Consider the following 20,291-nt stretch of genomic DNA (forward strand, 5'->3'; position numbering starts at 1 on the left):
GTTCTCTCTTGATCTCTACCTCAATCATCGTCACTGGTCAGACCTGCGTCGTCACGCACCAGACCTCCGTCGTTTCCCTGATTGTGCGTCTGTACCGTTTCGGTGGTCTGAGAGAGGTGAGTGTCGCGCTTACTTGAGATAGGACAAAGGCGTTGGCGATGGCAGTCCAATTATATTTCTTGCCCATACGCTTTTCACCGTCGTAAGTGTAACGCTGGTCGGAGCCAGCGAATTTTCGCCTGCAACGGAAGAGGGCCAGGAGGTATGGTAGAGTGCAGCCCTCGGCAAGCGATTCTTTCATACCAATGGGGTCGATTTTTATGGTGAGGCGATAGCCTTTGAGGTTAGGAAAAGCCGCCAGTGCTTTCCTAGCCAATTCGATGTTATTGGTGTGTGAAGCGATGCAAAAGACTTCCCTTGGCGATTTGTCGCATGCACCTTCCACTGCGGAAAGCAATGCTGAATGAGCGCAATGACAGTCGAACTTGGTCACGAGAGCAAATATTTGCATCACACACATATGGTAACTCAGGATCTCACAAAGAACCCAGAAAGCTTCTGGCTGTACCATGAGCAGCAAGAAGCCACGTAGCGCGTGGCGATCGCATTCCATAGAGATCGTTTGTGCGTTCGTTTCTCACTCTCGACCTCGAGGCACCGACATCATGTCCCGGAACACTGAGCTGTTGTATCGTAACGCATTTCACAGTCTCTCTGCAAAGACAAGCAGCGTTAGAGACCACTCACCTGTGTGCTTGGAGGTAGTAGGCGTGAATGTAGAATTGTACAGTGTCAGAGCTGAGTAGAATGATGTCTGCCGTGTCATCGTTGAACGGCGCATGAGCGGTTGATAGGGGTGCCTTTTCCTCCTCATTCGTCTCGGACGAGATGGTAGCGGAGAGAATGGTTCAGAGATTGAGGATTGTAGACCAGAAGGAGGGTACTCGAGATGAGAGTGAATAGGAGCTCTACAATGTCTTGCCATCCCCGATGCTCAAGCGTTGAAAAGGGTAATGAGAGGGGGGGGTGCCTTTGAGGTCGGCGTCCTTTCAACTACAGTACGGTCACACAGAGTACGCCAAAGCCCGATACGCCGATCAGTCGATGAAGGGTTCAGATGCGGCTGACAAGTCGTAGTGGATCGCCTGGTTATAGAAGAGAACGCTGAGGTGTTTCAGTGTGTTTGTCACACGGATCAGCTCCAAGCGTTGATTGACGACTGCGGGGGGGGATCCTTTGGCTCCCTCGCGACCTTGCATCGATCCGAATCATCATCTCAGATGGCGAGAACGTGAACTGACAGAAGATCGATTGTGCGTATCCACAATCGTCCCTGCATGCTGAGTCGACGATACACTAGAATATGAGATCCTCCACCCGCCACTTCCCGATCACTTCGTCCGACATGCCCACTTTGAGCTTCCTATTCTGCTTACCAAATTGTTGTCCCTTTGCGTGTCCAGTCTGACCGGGGATTGTCGGAGGAAGTCGTTTAGCTTGTTCTTCCGCTTTCGACTGGGCTTCACGTCGAGCGAGCGTCAAGACTGCTTCGATGGGAGCGTGGATCTTTCGATAGACATCTTGCATCTCCATGAGTGAGCTCAGGCATACTTGCATCTTTTCCAAGAGGTCCCATGCTGGTGGATGGGACAGGAGAGTCTGAAGTCTGGCGTCGAGCAGGAGGTTGGAATGCAGGATGAGAGCTTCCACTGGGGGTGCGGAAGATGAGGGAGCTGACGTATCGTCTGCGATCCAGGCGTCCAATGCGGAGGACATTGACTCGACGTGAACAGTAAGCCAGTTGACATAAGCGTCTAGTAGACGCATGCAGGTTTCAAGTGATAAAGAGAAAAGTGCTGTCCGATAACCAGGCGCAGGAGGCGGGAGCGAAACGACTTCTCGAAGGAGGCTCTCAAACGTAAAGTCATCGATATTTGACTCTCCGCCAGAAAGTGATGTCTGAGCTCGTTCAAGCGCGTTGACTATCGCGCTGGAAGGAATGTCTGGGACGGTACCGATAGCCTTGCGTATATTCACCTGATATCGTGTGAGCGCGGCCTTGCATCTTGGCAAGCGGGGACATACCCAGTCACTGGCTGGCAATAGCCCAGCTTGGAGAACGCCTCCGGACCAAAACTCATCCTTCAGTAAGCCTCGATCCAAAAGAGCACCAAGGACAGCTCCAGCATATGGTCCGCTCAGGGGCTTTTCAGCCGGTCCCGATTCCGGCGCCTCAATTACCGTGTCTTCGGTACTGGGCATGGCCTCGTCATCGCCTTTCCGTGCCAATGTGATGATGGTCGACACGATACGCTGGACAAGATCGTCCGTGAGCATCGGACCCTTCGAACCATTCGCTTTATGTTCGTCTTCTTTTGCGCTCATCCAAACTCTGAAACGCTCTTCAGCTTCGTCCACTGCTCTCCTCTGCAACGCCTCTTCAAGCAAGGATGTGATCTCCTTTGAATCGACTTTGGAACCCGTCACTCTGACCGGTACAGAGAGGTATTTCTGAGTCTGAACTTGGCTGCCCAGAAGCGAGTTGATACCGATACCAGAATCTGAGATTGACACGTCCAAGGTGTAAACGACACTCCGTCCGCCATCGTTATCCCGATGCGTCAGGACGAGGCCGAGAGTGAATGATCCAGGGTTTGACGCGAGAATGGCAAGGTGAGAGACACAAGCTGTCGTAGTAGGCGAGATGTCTGAAAGGTGGAAAACGCTGAGAACCGCTGGTAGTGACGAGGAGATGGAAGCAAGGAGGACGTTACAGGATGTGTCGGCTAGAAGCGCAAGCGGTAGGCCAGGAGTTGGCACGCAGATAGCCATGGGTGTTTGAGGTGGTTGCAACAAAGAGGGGAGTTCATACGGGCTCTCCGGCTGAGACACAGCATTCGGTGGTATGGAGATTATGGAGTCATCGTGACCTGCGCAGTGTCAGCCCGTATTTATGAGCCAATGCGACAACCTTGACTAACCAATAGCAACGACAGCCCCATTGGAGTCGACACTGGCCGATTTCAAGTCTTGCTTCAGCGCGTAGCCGATGCTGATCTCCTTCATCAATGTTGCGCGAACATCTCTACCGCCAGACAACTCTAGTTTGATGTATGAAACCGATCCTTTCGACCCGACGAGAATGACCGAGACTGTATAGTCAACCAGATCGAGCGTCCCTGCCGCCAAGAGAGATCCCTTGAGGTTGAGCAACGACGAGAGAACGACCGGCCTGATCTGCAGATTCGCGTCGACAACGGTCATCGATCCATCAATGTGTACGCAGAGAACAGCCGCTCGATGTAAGGGGATATGATGGATGTCGTAGAGTGGCTTGTCCAGCTACAACGTTGCTGTGAGTGGAACGCGATCAAGTCGAGACGTAGAACGCACCAGCAACACTTCTTTCTCTGCATCATCCTCCTTGCGCCACATCCACAGGAACCGACCCTCTTCCGACCTCTTGATCTTATCTCCTTTCCCTATTCCTATGACTGTCGTACGGGACGTGGGTCCACTGTCGGCATCCATTGGATCATCGACTGCATCCTGTACAGGTGCTTTTGCCTTCGCTTTACCTTTTGGTGGATGTCTAGGTGGTGGCATGAAGCTGATCGGCCGAGTCACAAATATGGTGGAAGGCTGCACAGTATACGAAGCAGTTGGACGCAATGTATTAAGCTGTGGCCCGGTATTAGCAAGCACAAAACCTCCTACCGGACCTGCTCACATCGTATGTCCATACACCATCACCTTGGACAGCAGCAACTGCAAATGGCGTTGCGGCTCCATGGACCGCGCTCAGCATTACATGGCTTTGATGAAGCTTCGAAGATGATGCTTGAGCATTTGAGAACGTCGCCAGAGAGGTCGGTGAGCTTATGGAAGTCATAGTGGCTCGGTCCATGAGATGAGAGGCCACTTGCTGCACATCCATGAACCCTTCGAAACCCAACTTTTTTTGAGCAGAGCAGACGAAGCTGACGTAAGAAACGGCTGGGAAGCACGTGACCCCCTGACTGCGGTCATCGCCGCCACAATCGAAACGCTTAACAAGCTCCGGACCGTCTGTCTGAGTTTCCCGTTCGAGGCGCTTCGTTGTCGCCCGCTCCCTCCTCTCGCCAAACAGTTTCGATCTTATGATCCATCGCATAACGCTCAGAACACAGAGCCTATACAAGTCATCCAGATCATTCATCACTGCTGCGAGGAGTCACAGACAGTCTTCAAGTCTAGTCTTGTCAAATAGGGTGAGCTCCAACGCATCCAATCAACCGCGGTGCCAGCGCTTATTGCTATCGGAATCGTCCATCTCGGGTTTGTTCTCCTTCTTTCCCCCCCTCCCCCCACTTTCAGTCTGCTGTCCAGAGCGTTGAACAACAAGCTTCCAACCGAGCTCTACGTCGAGGTCTACACTCTACACCTAGATATCTTGCTTGCGCTTGCCACATCTCATCCAACATGTCTTCCGGAGGCGCTACCAACGTCCCGGGCAACGCGGACACCAACCCGGAGTACCGTTTGCCCACTGACGTTTATCCCGAGGTACGTCTTGCGCAGATGAATTCGCATAGGTGGTCATGACTGATTGCGTGATAAGCACTACGAGCTCGTCGTCAAGACTGACCTCGCTGCAAACCCTCCTTCCTACAGCGGAGAGTTGATCGTCACGCTCGATGTCAAGAAGGACACCTCTTCCCTCGTCTTCAACATGTCCAAGAGCCTTAACATCACTCACACCGCCATCACGACCTCTGATTTGAAGTCGAGCTCTTCTGTCGTCCTTTCCGAGTCAGACCTCACCTATAACGAGAAGAATGACCGAGGAACTCTCAACCTCTCCAGCCTTCCCGGTGGAGGCCTCAAAGCTGGACAAAAGGATGTCAAGGTTTGGTTCAGATTTGACTCGGTGCTTGCTGGGAACATGGTCGGATACTACCTCAGTGAAGGCGACAAGGATGAGAAGACCGGAGAAAAGCCAAAGTGAGCTTTAACAGCGGCAGAATGGAGTTGGCGCTGAATATCGGCCAGGTACGCCTTGACCCAGTTCGAGCCCACCGCCGCTAGGAAAGCCTTTCCGTGAGTTGTCAATCAAAGCAGTCATTGCTCACTACTGCTCAGCTGCTGGGACGAGCCCCTCCTCAAGTCCAAGTACACCATCTCCATGATTGCTCGTGAACACGAGACGGTTCTCAGCAACATGCCCGAGGTTGAGTCAAAGGCTTGGCAACCCGCTCGCAACGCCAACGTCGAATCGGCACTCTCATCCTCCTACCAGATTGGATCCCTTCTCGACGCATCCTCGAAGCAATCCGAGGGTAAGACTGAGCAAGGAGCCGGTGGCGAATGGAAAGTCACCAAGTTCGAGACCACTCCCCTCATCAGTTCCTACCTCGTCGCCTACGCCTGTGGTGTCTTTGCCTCGCTCTCCAGCGAGCATCACAGCAAGAAGACCGGAAAGACGGTACCTCTTCGAATCTTTGCTACTCCCAACCTTATCAAGCAAGCTCAATTCGGTCTTGACGTCAAGAAGTGGGCTCTGCCAGTCTACGAAGAGATCTTTGACATTCCTTACGCTCTTCCCAAATTGGACACTCTCGTTGCCCACGACTTTGACGCCGGTGCCATGGAGAACTGGGGCTTGATTACTGGACGAACCACTGCTTACCTTATCGACCCTGAAAAGAGTAGTTTGGCCGCCCGAAAACGTGTCGCCGACGTTCAATGCCACGAATTGGCTCACATGTGGTTCGGTGACATTGTCACCATGAAATGGTGGGACAACCTCTGGCTCAACGAAGCCTTTGCCACCATCATGGGAGAGCTCGTCATCCCTGACCGAATCTGGCCCGAATGGAAGCCTCGTCAGAGCTTCCTTGACACGCACTTGACCCGAGCTTTGAATCTTGACTCCCAGCGATCCAGTCACGCCATCGAGGTCGACTGCCCCGATGCCGGCAAGATCAACCAGATCTTCGATGCCATCAGTTACTCCAAGGGAGCTTCCGTCCTTCGGATGTTGTCTGGTGTTGTCGGCGAGGACAAATTCCTCAAGGGAGTCTCCATTTACCTAAAGAAGCATCTCTATTCCAACGCCACCACCAAGGATCTCTGGGATGGTATCTCCGAGTCGTCTGGACTCGACGTTGCCAAGATCATGGCCAACTGGACCCTCAAGGTCGGCTTCCCCATCATCAATGTCGAGGAACAGGGCGATGGCAAGCTCAAGCTGACTCAAAACCGATTCCTCTCCACCGGCGATGCCAAGCCTGAGGAGGATGAGACTCTTTGGTGGGTCCCACTCGAAGTCAAGACCCTCTCCGGAGGCAAGTCCAGCGTCGACCACAAGGCGATCATGCACGAGCGATCTACGACATATGACGTTGGATCCGCCGAGGATTTCAAGCTCAACGCCGACACCATCGGAGTCTACCGAGTCAACTATTCTCCAGAGAGACTTGCCAAGCTTGGAAAGCAGGCCAAATCTTTCACTGTTGAGGACCGAGTCGGTCTCGTTTCGGACGCGGCGACCCTTGCTCGAGCTGGTTACGGCAAGACCAGTGGATCTCTCTCGCTCATTTCAGAGATTGCTCCTTCTGAGAACGAATTCCTCGTTTGGTCTCAAATCAGCGGTGCTCTCGCCAAACTCGGTCAGGTGTGGTGGGAACAGCCTGAGAACGTTCGAAATGCCATCATGAAACTTCGAGCCGATGTGTTCCGACCCATGGTCCAGAAGTTGGGCTACGACAACAAGGAAGGAGACGCTCCCGATGTCAAGGAACTTCGAGCCTGCGTCATCAATGCTGCTGCCGCTGCCGAGGAGGAAGAAGTCGTCAAGGAGCTTCGAAGCCGATTCGATCACTTCATGAAGACCGGAGATGACTCCAGAATCCCTCCAGACATTCAACGAAACGTCTTCAGCACTGCCATTCAGTTCGGAGGAAGCGAAGAATGGGAGAAGGTCTTGAGCGTCTACCACGACCCTCCTAACCCCAGTACCAAGGTCGACGCGATGTACTCTCTGTGCACTGCTCGAAAGGACGAGCTGCTCGAGAGGACTTTCAAGCTGTTGGACGATGGAGAGGTCAAATTGCAAGATGTTTACATCTTTGTGGTGGGTCCTAGCGACACCTGTGGGATGTAGTGCTGAAAATGATTGTAGATTGGCCTTGGAAGCAACGAATTCGCCAGAAGACGCACCGGTGACTGGTACAAGAAGAACTACGACAAAGTGGGTACCGTCGTGCTCTAACCCAAGGGGCACTGCTGATGTCCTGCAGCTCTTCAAAGACTTTGGCGAGACTTACGGAATGACTTACCGTAAGTGCTACGAAATGTGTTTATCCTGCCTTCGCTGACTTGTTGCAGTCGTCAAGGGCTCGTTCAGCTACCTGGCGTCCGAGAAGGACTACCAGGATGTCGAGGCTTTCTTCAAGGACAAGGGTGAGCTTGATTTTCATTAGAATTCCGCCAAGTTGAACACGTTCCGCAGACACCTCTGCGTTCAACCTTGCCGTTTCTCAAACTTTGGACAGTATCCAAGCGGCTACTCAGTGGCTCAAGCGGGATGCCACCGATGTCGAGGAGGTAAGTCTCCCGCCGTACGCCCGAGGCGAGACTGACGTGTTCCGCAGTGGCTCAAGTCGAACAAGTACATGTAAACGGCCGTCGGAGTTTGCTTCGTGGCCGAGTGAAAAGATTCAAGCAGAGTCAAATGCATTATGTTATCGTGATTAGACAAAACTCTACTTTTCAGACCGCTGAAGAAGCTACACTGGAAATATACATGGCACATGATCCCAAAAAGGCAGCATTGTACGAAGTCCCTCTCAGATCCAACCGAGGCTTATTTGCTCTCGTTTGAAGCTTGTCTCGTCTTTCTCCTAGCGGCGAGCCTTTGTCTGTACGCCATGAATTGGTGCAGGTCCGCCATCCTTTCTGGACTCCAGGGCTTCACCTTTTGGTCCTCTTGAGAGACTTCCTCGGCTGAGAGAGAGTCAGATTAGAGCAATCACGCCACAAATCACTTACCGGCATCGGCACCCTGGTCGACCTCACCAAAGTCTTCTTCAACAACCATCGCATCATCATCTTCCTGTTCTTCACCACCAAGGCCCTTCTCATCCTTGTGACACTCGCGGCCCGATTCGGATCCCAAGGAAAGGTCTGAAAAGTCAGCCCAAGAAGGCTGAGAGGGGACGTCCGTCGAATCTTCGACGAGCGATGGAGTGTAGGCGGAAGACAATGACTCGTACGAGTCTGTCGGCTCATCGTCAGCCTATGTCTCGTCAGACGAAAGCGATACTTACACTGTCGAGCCTGGGTGGAACTTTCCTCTTCGGCCCCACCTTCCTCTTCCTTCTCGTCTACTGCTTTTGCTTCACACGTAAAGTGTCCACTATCCCCATCATCGCCACTTTGATCTTCATTGCCGACCTTGATAGGCTTATTGGTGAACCTCGCGTGATCCGGGACCCACCATGGCTCTCGGGCGAAAATGAGCATGTCAGACTCCGTACGCCTGGCAATGGGTCGTTTACGTCCCTTGCTGAGCTCCCCGTCGAAGACCTCGAAAGATCTCATCATGGATCGAGGGGAGGGGAACGTGGGCCGGGCGGTCCCTGCGACAGTCGACGCCTGCGCTTCCTTCATCTCCTTGATAGACTGAGTGGTAGTTGTCATAGACATTTTTTTGGCTCTAGGGATGTCCGTTTGGAAACAATGGCGAGAGACAATGAGGAGTTGATTTGAATTGGAATAGATCGACAAGAGGGATGAAGAGGAAGAAATGCCAAAGATGAACAATTAAAGTATCATGGTGAGCACCAAAGTGCCAAGTCCAAGATGTCTCTGGAAGATCACCTATCATGGTCATGCATGTGACCATTGCACTGCGCGGAGCATCGAAGAACCAGTTTTGCGCAGAAGTGAAGGCCGAGTGAGGGGAGAGCTGAATGGGACCGATCAGCGCAATTAGCAAGCGGAACCAGCTCGTCATCGGTCCAACATGGCGATCTCGTTCATGTATCGGAAGGCACCCTTGTGCGCCCATCCCGAGGACGATCTGTCATCACACCGATCACACCAAGGGGAACGTGAATGGGATTCAGAACAAGAAGAAAGACATTGAAACACACAAAAAAAAAATCAGTCCCGAACTGTTATCGGCGATCACCCGAGCGGCAGTCGCCGAAAACTCTAAAGCCACGTGAGCAGACACAGACACACACCCGTCACCGCAGCCCATCGCGCTGATCCGCGTAATAGCCCAAAGATCCCCACTCTCGTCTAACATCAGCGCTTCGATCACTTCTCTCTCTTCTCTCTCGCAGAGACGAGCAATTGGCGAGCAGCAATATGCCCAATCCAAGGGCCTCGACCGATGAGGGTGAGATGATAGTCTTGTTCAAGGACGTACTGAAATTGACCGGGTTACTTTCCCAGAGACCGCTCCTCTCCTCGATGATGACCGAAGACGAAACGACTCTTTCTTCTCAGCCCTATTGCATCCCGCAAGGCCCTTGACGAACCTCGAGAAGATTCTTGCTGCGGGATCTGTTCTCCTGCTGATCCTGACGGCAACCTTTGTCGGTCTCTTTGCCGGTGCCGAATCTGCTCTCAAGAACCGTCCGGGCAGTGGCGGCCCTGGAGAGGTTGTCACCATCACGACGACGGCTCATATCACGGCAACTAGCGGACATGCTCCCAGTCCAACCGGGACGCCCTCCACCGTAAGATTTCGCCTGATTTTGTCGGAGAACGGCTAATCTTCTCAGGGTGTCTGCCTGTCAGCCGAATGCATCATGCTCTCATCTACCATTCTGCAATCATTGAACACGAGCGCGGACCCTTGCGAGAACTTTGTTGAATTTGCCAGTGAGCGGACTGCTAAATTCCCGATACGAGTCGGTCTGACGCGTCTCAGCTGGTGGATGGAAAGCCTCCCACACGCTTCCTGATGATAAGGCTCTCATCGGCACCTTCATGGAAGTGGACGAGAACAATAAGGCAAGTCTGAGACCGCAATCGCTGAATCTCCTCTCCCCGATGCTGATGCTCTCGTAGAAAATCTTGACAGAGATCATCAGCGCTATCCCGAGCAAGCTCCAAGACTCTGCCGATGTGCATCAGCAGAACCTCCACAAGTTGAAATCAGCTTACGAGAGCTGCATGGATCTGGTGAGTTGGTCCTTCTTCCTCGATACGCGATCGGGCCCTCGCCTGACAATCTCGACAGGACAAACTAAGCGAAGTCGGCATCGGCCCCTTAATCAGTCTTACGGACAAGATTTTAGATATGAGTGGACCCTTTGACACATCTTCCAGTGATGACGCCGAACTCTTCAACCCTGCGGAAGAATGGCGCGGGGAGTGGCGTGAGGACTATGTGGTCCCCGATCATCTGCTTGAAAGACTGGAGAGACATGAGCTGGCCAAGCATCTTGGCACTGCTCGTATTCTTCACCATGACCATCCCGCCGAGTTGCCATCTGAGGACAGTAAGATCCCGGTCGACGCAGAGCGTCGAGCAAAGATCACCAAAACGCTCGCTTGGCTCAACTCAAGGGGTGAGCTGCTGAACTAGAGCATCCTGGCGTGGGTCAGATACTCACATCGTGATAGGGGCTTCTGGGTTGGTAGAGTTCCAGATCGAAGGCGACTCCGGTGGGGATGACCCACAAATGCAAAGTCTGGGTCTTTACCAAGCTTCTGGAGGTCTGCCGACAAAGGAGTACTATGAGGAAAAGGCCATCATGGATCTCTATCACACTGTTGTCAAGGACATCTTGATCGACGTTGCCTCTCACACCCACCAATCGTCGAAACGCGATCTAACCGAGCATCTTATTGAAGCAATCGCGCTCAAAGGCGAAGAGGGATGGCCTTGGCCTTGGCCAGGGAAGGGCGACGAGCCCGATGATGGTGGTCGACCTGGACGGGGAGGGTCGCCGCCTTCTTCCGAGCCATTGGAAGAGCGAATGGACCGGTTGGCGGCGAAGGTTGTCTCCTTCGAACGCGAGCTCATGCGAGCTGGAGCCGACGTCGAGAAACTTTACAACCCGAAATACGCATACAACCCTTACTCCACTGAGAAAGTGGGCAAAGCTCTGCCCTTCTTGGATATCCCCGCGTACCTGTCTACCTTTGCTATCCGCTCCTTCCCTGTCAATATCACTGTGACCTATCCTCCTTATCTCGAATCAGTGACCCGTTTGGTGGATGACGTGTCTGACGATGTGCTATCGGGATACTTTGTCCTCCGTCTCGCACTCGAATATGCCCCGGCTTTGGGCTATGACACGGGCGTCTGGACAGCCACAAGGCGGCTGAAAGAGGCCTTATCGGGCTTGAAGAAGGGAACCAAGGAGATCCGACAAGAATTCTGCTTGCGACAGGTTGATAGTATTGTCGGATATATTGCAGGCGCAGAGTATGTCGCCAAAGCCTTTGGACCTGACGCGAGGGAGGATGCTCAAAACATCATCGATTGTGAGCTTTTGTGAACACTCATCGGAGCTGAGCAGTCATCAGCGATCATTCAGACCTTCCATGATCACATCCCAGATGTGCCGTGGATGGATAAAGAGTCTGCCAAGGCAGCTCAGCTCAAGGCTAAGTCGATCCAACCTCGAATCGGGTACGCAACGACGCCGGATGTTGTGAACCCACAGAGTCTTGCCAACTGGTATCGACAACTCAACGTGCAGGATGAGGACTTTTTCGGCACCTATCTATCTGCCCAATTACTCCAGCAATCCAGGACATGGCAGACCTTAGGCAGACGAAGAGATAACGGTACATGGATCATGTCGCCCCAGACGGTCAACGCATACTACTGTGAGCTACCTGTGGGTTGCGTCATCTGACTGTCCGTAGCTCCCCCGGACAGCGAGATCACCTTTCCCGCAGGTATTCTCCAGCCCCCTTTCTACTCAAAGACTTTCCCACCTCACATGAAATACGGCGCCTTTGGAGCCGTCGCTGCGCACGAGTTGGGACACGCATTCGATAACACTGGCGCCCAGTATGATGAGCGAGGTGAGTGAGACAATCGACTGTGCTAACTCTCGCAGGTCGATTGAGGGATTGGTGGACCAAAGAGACGGTCGACGCTTTCAATGAAAGGGCTCAATGTCTGGCAAGACAGTACAGCAAATACTATATCCTCGATGCTGAGGGCAATAAGGTCTACGTCAATGGAAACGTGAGTGGCTTTTCACTCGGAAGGGACCGCGCTGACTTATAGGACAGCTCACAAATGGCGAGAGTAAGTCAAGGTTTAAAGGTGGATGGAGGAATCTGCGCTGATCTGGCACAGATATTGGAGACGCTGGTCTCTCACAAGCCTTTGCTGCTTGGAAGAAGAGCGTCGCAACAAAGTCTGAAGACACTCAAAAACTCCCAGGACTAGACTTCACGGACGAACAACTCTTCTTCATTGCATTTGGACGAGTTTGGGCCGACGTCATTCGGCCTGCCACTGCTGTCCAGCGTGTTAGGTCGGATCCCCACTCGCCCAATATCTGGCGAGCCCTGGGTACCTTGCGAAACTCTGCAGAATTCCATAAAGCTTTCGGTTGCAAGAGTGGATCGTTTATGAACCCTCCGAAAGACGAGCAGTGTCAGTTGTGGTCGTAACGTTGCCGAACGTCCGTGTCAGGAATAGTGGATATCGATGCATGAATGATGACTAGCAACAACAAAGAATGGTCACACTGTGGGCTCGTTTGTTCTACAATCTCACACGATTTTCATTCCGCGTATCCTTATGTAGCCAATCGACTTCGTCCCTTTCGTCCATCTCTGGTGGATGTCCGTTTACTTGACCGCCTCTGACAGATTCGAAAACTACCGGATCATCCTGCTCAGCCAGTTCGTATGCCTCTGGACCATCAGGGCCATCGTCCTGTGACACATTGCGTTGTCGAAGCTTCGCATAGCCTGATTCTTGACCCTCTGGGTGATTTGCCGCTTCCTCGGCGGAGAGCGCATTCTGTCCTGTTGTTTGATACATGTGCACCATGAAGGTGATGACGAGGTAGATCAGGAACGACAGGGAGAAGTCCTAGGGATGGAAGAATCAGTGATTTGTTTTCATGCGGCATCATGAGGGCATGGCATCAACTCACGAAGAGTGCATACGAGACATGATCAATGCCGAGACTGACAAAAGTTCAGCTGAAGGAAAGTTTGACGACAGGGTAGATCAACTCACTTGTCAGCGTGGTGCATCTCCTCGTCTGTGGCGGACATGAATAGCACACCACCGAGCACGAGAAGCTGGTAAAGGCGTGTCAATCTTGGTCTGGCATTTTAGTCCCAGCGGGCTCACATAGGGCGGGAGCTGCTGGAAGACTCTGACGATTCCAGGTGGGGTCGGTCCATCATTCAGGACAAAGCATACTTCGACTATTCGCAATACACCCGCTGCAATGAGGGCATACCCGAAAAGTCCGTGAATCTAAGTCACACAGGTCAGGCGGATCGACAAAGTACAGACTACTCACCTTGGAAGAGATCATGAGCGCTTGCTCGTGAGCACTCATACCCCATCCAGTCATGATGATGCTTTGTTCAGTCAGTTCTTATCAACTGATGGCAAAAAATGTGACCGACATCACTGCTGGAACGAAGGACCGTTTGCCTCCTCTGCTCAGAAAGATCCCTAGCATTCCACCTGCCCACCACAAGACGCCCAACATGGTATGTTGCATATCTTTATGCGTCCATGGACCACCATGGTGCTCAGTGAAAGCATTGACGATACCCTGAGAATCAAGGACAATCAGTGGGAATCCCTCGATAAATAACGGATCCTCACCCAAGCTGTAATGACCGAACTGTCTAGCATCTCTTGACTGCATCCTACCTTTGCCAGCCAACGCCCACCCAATTGCAGCATGATCACGAGTATCACAGCATATCCGATGAAAGCAGAGCCCATGATATAGTGAGCGGCGCATTGGCCCAGCTCGCCACCTCGGCAGAAGTTGAGAGCCGTCGCGGCTCCAAAGACCATTTCTGAGCGATTGGATATCAGCGAGAGGCCTCTCACGGAGAGACCTGGGGGTCGTCTCACGAGTCCATCCGAGCACTGGGAAGCTTTTGCCCAGCACGCCATGGACCGGAACGACGTATCGTCGGACAGTCTTCTCCATGACATGAAACTTGAGGAAGATGCCCATTGACGCTTGCTATGTGACTGTCAGCCAGCACTATACCATCATAGCACCTGGCTAGCTCACGAGTATCATGATCCACCAGATGATCTTTGCCATGATTCCGTGGACCTGGAGCACTTCAGCATCGCTTTCTTGTACTACAGAGATGTAGCTCACGGTTGCTGGGAACTCTCTGCCTCCATGATGATGTCCCATCCACATGGCGATGAATACGAGAACGACGTTCGTACTCTGTAGTGGGACATGGTACTTGGACCTGTCGAGCAAGATCAGCTCAGCCCTTATCCTCCGAAACGAGGCTACGCCTACTTGGTCATGCCAAGGACCATGCCAAGTGGAAAAGAGATACCCCAGACAAAGGCTTGAATCACCATCTGAGCGATAGTATGAGCAGAGAAGCCACATTCACAGAGAGATCTAGGCAGTCTCACATGCGTCCATATCATCCAGTCGAAACCTATCGTCAGGTCTATTTCTGACAAATCATGGTGATGTTCATGAGCGCGAACGGCTGAGGAAGTCAGTCGCTAATGAGCAAGACTAGTCGCACCTCGAAGTACGCTACAGACGAGTAGGAAGGCCAATGACCTCCACGCCATAGTCGTTAACGCTATTGCAGACGCTGGGACAGGTGTATTTGTTGGAAAAAGGATCGAAACCAAAGTCTTCCGCGCAGCATGCGCGATTCGGCTAAGGTCGCGAGATCCGCGTTTTGAGCGACGAGCATAAAGGATGAAAGGTGTTCAAGACACATATAAGTACAGTATCCACTAGGGGAGCAGCACGAGATGCAGGCCGACAGACCTCCAAAGAGACATCGTGATGCATGTTGAATGCAGGTATACAAGCTCATTAAATGAACAACTGTGAAAATACAATGGTTAAACCTCAAAAAGAGCCTGAAACATCTGAACCCATCAATGACCCAGAAGATCGTCGACCCCAACCACTTCAATCCCCTGACCAGCCTCATATTCCCTCTGTGATATGCCCTTGGACCCTGGTCGGCCTCGCAGGCCCATATTTCCCAGGGCTCCTCCCAGATTGAGGTTGATACCGCGATTGGCAGTCAAACCTGCGAATCGTTCCCTCTGCTCGCCTATTCTACTCTTGACTGCATCCTTGAAGCCAAAATTCATATGCTCGCGGTGGTTGTTGAGCGCTGTAGTGAGCTCAGCCAGCGTCGGCAAGTTGGGAATGGACACTGTGGGCAATTGCCCAAGATGTGGGATGTTGGCGAGATTCGGTAGTGAAGATAGGTTGGGGAAGAACGAGTTGTCCTTTTGGCTTGTAGCACTGGCACTCGGAGTAAGAGGAATAGTATGCGGAGTGATGAGTGGTGAATCTTCTGGTGACTCGGGACACGAGTCTGTAGCCGGGATCGAAAGGCCAGGATTCTCCATGATTTCCGACACGGCTGAAGTCGATCCCGATTTGCTGGTTTTTGATTGTCGTTTCAAGTAACCGACAATTCCTCCCTTGAACCACATGACATGTAGGCAAAGAGCAAGAGACAGCATGACGGTCGGCATCCAGGCATTGTCGAAGATTACTCGGGATGATGGCCGAGCGCAGTCCAGGGCAAAGTAAAGATTGAACACTATCCGGATGATGAAGAAAGATGACAGGAACCTCACGTCGTTCCGAACCTGGGGAAACAGATTTGAGAGGCCGAGATCTAGTGTAGGTACCTGGTCACAAGTACCATCAGATCCCGCCTGCATGAGCTGAAAGACCACTCACCTCCATTATTCCCGCGATGAGAAATACGGGAGACTCTGAGACCATGTTCAGGTATATCATAAGGCCGATATACACTGTATGATGAACCCATCCAGTCAATAAACCAATCTCAGACTTGTACATTAGGTAGCCGAGTGTTAAATCCGCTGCGGACCAAAGTTCAGGTGAAGTTCTCACGCAAGCGGGGAAATGCTCACCGAAGAGATAAGTGCCAAAGAATGCAGTTGCAAATCTACCGAGCTCCTCCAGCCAGCCATTCTGTGACATTTTGTATGCTCCATGAAGACCATATCGGAGATAGAGGTAGACATAGGGCAATGAGACGGAGCTCATTATGCTCGAGGATATCACTGACAAAATGTATGCTCTCTTGCGTGTTGTGCTGAAGAAGGGAGCGAAGATGCAGTACGCAGCGCATAGGCAGGTATAGATGGATACTGGCATGATAGCGCTGGTTGGCAGGCTCATGTCATCTGGGATGTAACCCATTCTGACGATGAATTGACAGCAGTCGAATGCGAGTCCAAAGTGGCAACCGCGTCGTGTAGCTGAGGATTGAGATTGCTTCGCTTGGCAACCGGATCGACGTCCAATATCAAGAGATCAACGTTGCCCGTCCATCTAGTGCTCTTGGCAGCCACAACAATGGCGACAAAGCAATGAGCTGTAGACACAGGAAGTATGAAAAGTATCTCAGGAGACAATGATGAATGGTTCGACAGATATCTAAGGAGTACCCTCGTAGATCTGGGTTCAGCTTCGTATTTTTTTTAGGTTGAAACACGTCGGTCTGGTGACACGTGCGTGTGGCGGCCTCTCTCGACCCAAAGTGGCGTATCAACGTAGCCTTTCGCAAAGCGTCACTCCCTGGCCAGGGCTGAACCCTGAAGGTCAGACGTGGCCCATCACAAGAAGGAAGCCATGCTGGTATTACGTAGGAGGGCGAGCTAGTCCATCGAGTGTATTGCATTCATCCATAGACAGTCAACTGAGATCGTGTCGTTCGGACTACCGGTATCCTTGGGATCTACGAAGAGGCCTGAAGAGATTCGGGGGTTGACCTTCCGCAGCCAAGTCACTCCGTGATGAGCCCAGAAACGTCATGCATCCTCGTCTGCCCTATCAAGACCTACGGCCTAGAACTCCAGCTTCTCCTGCTCCCTGTTGTCTGCAGCGGACCTATCAGCAGCACTTCCATCACCCATGTGCAAGTCTCCGTAACCATGCTCCACGAGGTATTGTCTCCACGCCTCGTCCTCTTTCTCTAACCTATCCTTGCCCTTGTCCTCAACGAAGAAGAACGCGAGCAGGACACCGACAACTCCGCAGCACGCAGCAATGATGAAGGTGTATTTCTTTCCGAGGGAGGCTTGGATCGGTCTGAAAGTTTGAGTACCGATGGCGGCTCCGGTCTTTCCAAGGGCAGCACTGATTCCGTAACACGTTCCTCGAATGCTGGTGGGGTAGGATTCGGAAGAAATGGTTCCCTGACCATTGTGGTCAGTCCCGTGAGGCGTGGTAAAGGACGACTTATCTGCTCACCTCCATATTTCCTGGTCCAAGGTTTCCGCTAGACTGCATGAAAGCGTAAAGAATGATGAAGAGGACGTGAATCTTGATGATCTTGTCGAAAGCCAGTCCGACAATTAGACCGAAAATGAGGTATCCACTGGATCGAAATGTCAATCGTTTGCGAGAGCATGCGTCGGCGTGGTCACTCACGAGAAACCCATGATGAGGAGGTTTCGTCGACCGGTGTACTTGACAATGAAGGCACCGATGAAGACTCCAGGCAGGGACAAGATGGAGAACAACAAGTTCCATTCGAGAGTCCTGACAAGTCCGGCGCCAGGAATGACTTCGGCAATGATGGTGGAGGAGAAGATCTAGGGCAAGTCAGTGGGGTCCTCGGAAAGGGGTGAGAGGCCACGCACTCCGTTGGGGAAGGTAACAAAGTCGTACCTGGGGATAGTGGTCAGCGAGGTACAGTGTTCTTGTTTTTTCTCCAGCCCACTCACAAGAACCAGGTTCCAGCAGTTCCGATCAAAGTCTTCCAGTAACGCTTAAGGACCAAGCCGTAGATTGCAACGGGGGTGCTCTTCTTCAGAGCATTACGTCTGTAGAGCTTCGAATTCATCATCTTCAGTCTGAAGCCCCACTCAGCATCTCCCTCCGTGACATGCAGCGCAAGACCCACCGGAAGTAGAAGACACTGAGTGGAATGATAATACCAATGCCCATCAAGATTCGCCATGTGTATTGGAGCTTGTGAGTGTCGGAAGCATCGTTCGTGCCCTTGTAGTGAGCTCCATTGATGATGAGCAAGAAGAGAGAGATGACGATAGGTCCTCCAATAGACAACATGAGGCTAAGAGGCGAGGTCAGTAAGCCAACCCAGGAGGTCGTTGCTGGTGACTTGGTGGTGACTAACTTGGTGAGGAGGATGAACACCTTGCCACGATCTCTTCCAAACTTCTCGTTGGCAGCTTCTGAAGCAGACGTGGAGCATGCAGGGTACTCTCCGCCCACGCCGACGCCCACGGTGCCTCTAGCTACGGTTCTAAGGCAAGAGCGTCAACAGGATGACCTGTAGTGGTCGAGAAGCGACTCACAACATCCAAAACATGCCGGCAGGAGCTGGAATTGAAAATCAGGTTAGGAGACTGACCGCCCCAGCATGAATACCCACTTGATCCGGAAGCTGCAGTAGCTAGGATACCTCCAATGACAATCATTAGGGTCGTGCCGACCATGGCGGTCTTACGACCGACACGATCGCATATCAGACCAACAACGAGTTGACCGATGATTTCTGATCCGCCATTAGCCATGCCACACTGCTGAGATTTTGATATTTCGACAGAGCCGCTCACCTCCGATCAAGAGAGCGTTACTGACTCGAGTGGAGACGATGGAATTGTAGATCTCCTTCCCGTAGAGCTTAGTCTATGATACAAGGGTCAGAACACTCGCATGACCAGACAGTGCATGACTCACGAAGATAGGGTTGAAAATGGTAGGCAAGTTGTTCTGTGATAGAGACAAAAGTCAAAAGCTGTACTTCCACCCGATGATCGCTGATGCCCACCTGATAACCGTCGGAAACAAGCGCGAAACCACTGGCCATCAGCGTGAAATAGTCAGACGCTTTGGCTACACATAGACGTATTAGCTTCTCTCGCTCGTGCTGCGGCTCTCGCCTCACCTGTGACTTTGCCCAAAGGCGCTTGACCCGCTTCGAGCTCTGGCTCAGCTCCAGTATCATATGGGGATGACTTGTAGTCGACAGCTTCGAGAGACTTGGACTGAGGATCCTCATCACTTCCGTGAGACGAGAGGTTTGGGCGTGCTTGGCTCATTTTCAGTGATGTTCTTGAATGATCTGCGAACTCCTGAAGAAGTCTCCACTGTCTGCTGGAGCACGACCTTTGTATTTATCGTCACAGTTTTGTCTGGAGTCAGCCGATAATTTTTTTCTATCACACTCTCAATGTCCAAAGCCAAGCTATTGCCATATCAGATAGTCAGAATAGCAAGCGCGATCTATATTTAGGCATCTGCGGAGCAGCATGTGTGTCAAGGTTAAACGTGCGTCGTAAGGCACTTGCAAATGCGCGTCAAGTTCCGAACGTTGGCAGGGGAGATTGGAGATGAGACTGGCGGGAAAGAGATCAAGTTGGTCGCCTGAAGTAGGCAAACGGGATACATTATACATACTGTGGCCAAGGGCAGGTAGCTGCTCACAACATACCGAGCCAGGCGACCTACCTTGTCGCATTAAGAACAGCGTTTGCTGCTTGGTCATAGGCGGAGATGCATTCGGGATTTACCAGTTCTGAGCGGATGAAGCGACGCTTCGGACCGTAGATTAAAAAAAGTTGATCGTCCGAAGGGCCCAAAAATTTTCTTGCCTGAACCAGCCTCACAGCCTTCCAATGCAAGCAGCCACCACCATCGCGCTGCCTCATGGCGGAGCCAGCTACGCACTACGCAGCCCGAATCCAGAAACTGGGAGGTCAACATGTCCCGCTTCTCACAGAAACGATAGTACCGCGCGACAAAGGTCTGTGGCTCCTGGTCGCAGTGGATTTCTCATGCAAATGAACCGGCTCAGATGATGACCCTCTGACTTGCGTCACTGAAGGAACCTTCGCTGAGGCACGCACGTTTGATCTGGCATAGCTTCACCCCCGAAAATTTGCTCAGTCGCGTCTTTGGCCACCGGATGCCCGGTCTCTCCAGGTGCCTGATCTTTGGCCGCGTAGCTGAGGGCAGAGCGACCGAGATTGACTCTTACCTAGTGGATGGTTCTGCTGGAAAATCGACCCCTATTCGGGAAGGTCTGATCGGGGTGTCGTTGCATGC

The 20,291-nt window shown here is 52.2% G+C and overlaps 7 protein-coding genes across 7 annotated transcripts; 2 read left to right on the top strand and 5 right to left on the bottom strand.

Annotated features, from left to right (window-relative positions):
• Positions 1-1,318: 1,318 nt before the first annotated feature.
• On the bottom strand, positions 1,319-3,928 carry BD324DRAFT_638442 (hypothetical protein). The gene is made up of 5 exons (XM_022017113.1): positions 3,731-3,928; positions 3,394-3,681; positions 2,982-3,342; positions 2,086-2,930; positions 1,319-2,037 (listed from the first exon to the last, which is right to left on the bottom strand). Exons 1-5 carry the CDS (start codon positions 3,905-3,907, stop codon positions 1,357-1,359), a joined length of 2,352 nt encoding a protein of 783 aa, XP_021868049.1. The 5' UTR covers positions 3,908-3,928; the 3' UTR covers positions 1,319-1,356.
• Positions 3,929-4,097: 169 nt separating this feature from the next.
• On the top strand, positions 4,098-7,744 carry BD324DRAFT_638446 (leucyl aminopeptidase). Its single transcript, XM_022017114.1, has 9 exons — positions 4,098-4,545; positions 4,601-4,983; positions 5,032-5,079; positions 5,122-7,114; positions 7,163-7,231; positions 7,281-7,320; positions 7,369-7,443; positions 7,493-7,587; positions 7,635-7,744. Exons 1-9 carry the CDS (start codon positions 4,462-4,464, stop codon positions 7,659-7,661), a joined length of 2,814 nt encoding a protein of 937 aa, XP_021868050.1. The 5' UTR covers positions 4,098-4,461; the 3' UTR covers positions 7,662-7,744.
• BD324DRAFT_197433 (hypothetical protein) lies at positions 7,496-8,841 on the bottom strand. The gene is made up of 3 exons (XM_022012156.1): positions 8,310-8,841; positions 8,032-8,259; positions 7,496-7,986 (listed from the first exon to the last, which is right to left on the bottom strand). Exons 1-3 carry the CDS (start codon positions 8,686-8,688, stop codon positions 7,847-7,849), a joined length of 747 nt encoding a protein of 248 aa, XP_021868051.1. The 5' UTR covers positions 8,689-8,841; the 3' UTR covers positions 7,496-7,846.
• Positions 8,842-9,357: 516 nt separating this feature from the next.
• On the top strand, positions 9,358-12,639 carry BD324DRAFT_584453 (hypothetical protein; the record flags this gene model as incomplete). Its single annotated transcript, XM_022013683.1, has 12 exons — positions 9,358-9,388; positions 9,445-9,731; positions 9,777-9,876; positions 9,926-10,012; positions 10,079-10,179; positions 10,238-10,568; positions 10,624-11,490; positions 11,533-11,838; positions 11,878-12,039; positions 12,075-12,205; positions 12,253-12,268; positions 12,320-12,639. The coding sequence occupies 12 exons, from the start codon at positions 9,358-9,360 to the stop codon at positions 12,637-12,639; spliced, it is 2,739 nt and encodes a 912-aa protein (XP_021868052.1).
• Positions 12,640-12,665: 26 nt separating this feature from the next.
• On the bottom strand, positions 12,666-15,005 carry BD324DRAFT_638450 (hypothetical protein). The gene is made up of 13 exons (XM_022017115.1): positions 14,734-15,005; positions 14,615-14,694; positions 14,493-14,557; positions 14,340-14,439; positions 14,247-14,291; positions 14,081-14,195; positions 13,823-14,022; positions 13,618-13,769; positions 13,509-13,569; positions 13,334-13,462; positions 13,217-13,281; positions 13,131-13,164; positions 12,666-13,066 (listed from the first exon to the last, which is right to left on the bottom strand). Exons 1-13 carry the CDS (start codon positions 14,780-14,782, stop codon positions 12,734-12,736), a joined length of 1,428 nt encoding a protein of 475 aa, XP_021868053.1. The 5' UTR covers positions 14,783-15,005; the 3' UTR covers positions 12,666-12,733.
• Positions 15,006-15,100: 95 nt separating this feature from the next.
• Positions 15,101-16,394, bottom strand: BD324DRAFT_584583 (hypothetical protein; the record flags this gene model as incomplete). Its single annotated transcript, XM_022013690.1, has 3 exons — positions 15,101-15,874; positions 15,927-16,072; positions 16,124-16,394. The coding sequence occupies 3 exons, from the start codon at positions 16,392-16,394 to the stop codon at positions 15,101-15,103; spliced, it is 1,191 nt and encodes a 396-aa protein (XP_021868054.1).
• Positions 16,395-17,062: 668 nt separating this feature from the next.
• BD324DRAFT_584500 (major facilitator superfamily domain-containing protein) lies at positions 17,063-19,191 on the bottom strand (the record flags this gene model as incomplete). Its single annotated transcript, XM_022013684.1, has 12 exons — positions 17,063-17,413; positions 17,469-17,595; positions 17,649-17,812; positions 17,861-17,888; positions 17,945-18,073; positions 18,124-18,294; positions 18,358-18,486; positions 18,539-18,563; positions 18,616-18,738; positions 18,800-18,872; positions 18,924-18,956; positions 19,015-19,191. 12 exons carry the CDS (start codon positions 19,189-19,191, stop codon positions 17,063-17,065), a joined length of 1,530 nt encoding a protein of 509 aa, XP_021868055.1.
• Between the last annotated feature and the right edge of the window lie 1,100 nt (positions 19,192-20,291).

Source organism: Kockovaella imperatae, assembly GCF_002102565.1.
Source record: "Kockovaella imperatae strain NRRL Y-17943 chromosome Unknown BD324scaffold_17, whole genome shotgun sequence".
Lineage (NCBI taxonomy): Eukaryota > Fungi > Basidiomycota > Tremellomycetes > Tremellales > Cuniculitremaceae > Kockovaella > Kockovaella imperatae.

Excerpts from the sequence above, each read along its gene's own strand:
- BD324DRAFT_638446 (XM_022017114.1), top strand. The coding sequence starts at position 4,462 with ATGTCTTCCGGAGGCGCTACCAACGTCCCGGGCAACGCGGACACCAAC. Across the intron at positions 7,232-7,280 it reads ACAAGAAGAACTACGACAAA|CTCTTCAAAGACTTTGGCGA; the intron begins GTGGGTACCGTC and ends GATGTCCTGCAG. Across the intron at positions 7,321-7,368 it reads GACTTACGGAATGACTTACC|TCGTCAAGGGCTCGTTCAGC; the intron begins GTAAGTGCTACG and ends GACTTGTTGCAG.
- BD324DRAFT_638442 (XM_022017113.1), bottom strand. The coding sequence starts at position 3,907 with ATGGACCGAGCCACTATGACTTCCATAAGCTCACCGACCTCTCTGGCG. Across the intron at positions 3,343-3,393 it reads CAGAGAAAGAAGTGTTGCTG|CTGGACAAGCCACTCTACGA; the intron begins GTGCGTTCTACG and ends GCAACGTTGTAG. Across the intron at positions 2,038-2,085 it reads TATTGCCAGCCAGTGACTGG|GTGAATATACGCAAGGCTAT; the intron begins GTATGTCCCCGC and ends ACACGATATCAG.
- BD324DRAFT_638450 (XM_022017115.1), bottom strand. The coding sequence starts at position 14,782 with ATGGCGTGGAGGTCATTGGCCTTCCTACTCGTCTGTAGCGTACTTCGA. Across the intron at positions 14,023-14,080 it reads CCCAGTGCTCGGATGGACTC|AAATGGTCTTTGGAGCCGCG; the intron begins GTGAGACGACCC and ends CCAATCGCTCAG. Across the intron at positions 13,282-13,333 it reads TCCAGCAGCTCCCGCCCTAT|CTTCTCGTGCTCGGTGGTGT; the intron begins GTGAGCCCGCTG and ends CGCCTTTACCAG.
- BD324DRAFT_197433 (XM_022012156.1), bottom strand. The coding sequence starts at position 8,688 with ATGTCTATGACAACTACCACTCAGTCTATCAAGGAGATGAAGGAAGCG. Across the intron at positions 8,260-8,309 it reads TTCCACCCAGGCTCGACAGT|ACTCGTACGAGTCATTGTCT; the intron begins GTAAGTATCGCT and ends ATGAGCCGACAG. Across the intron at positions 7,987-8,031 it reads CGACCAGGGTGCCGATGCCG|CCGAGGAAGTCTCTCAAGAG; the intron begins GTAAGTGATTTG and ends ACTCTCTCTCAG.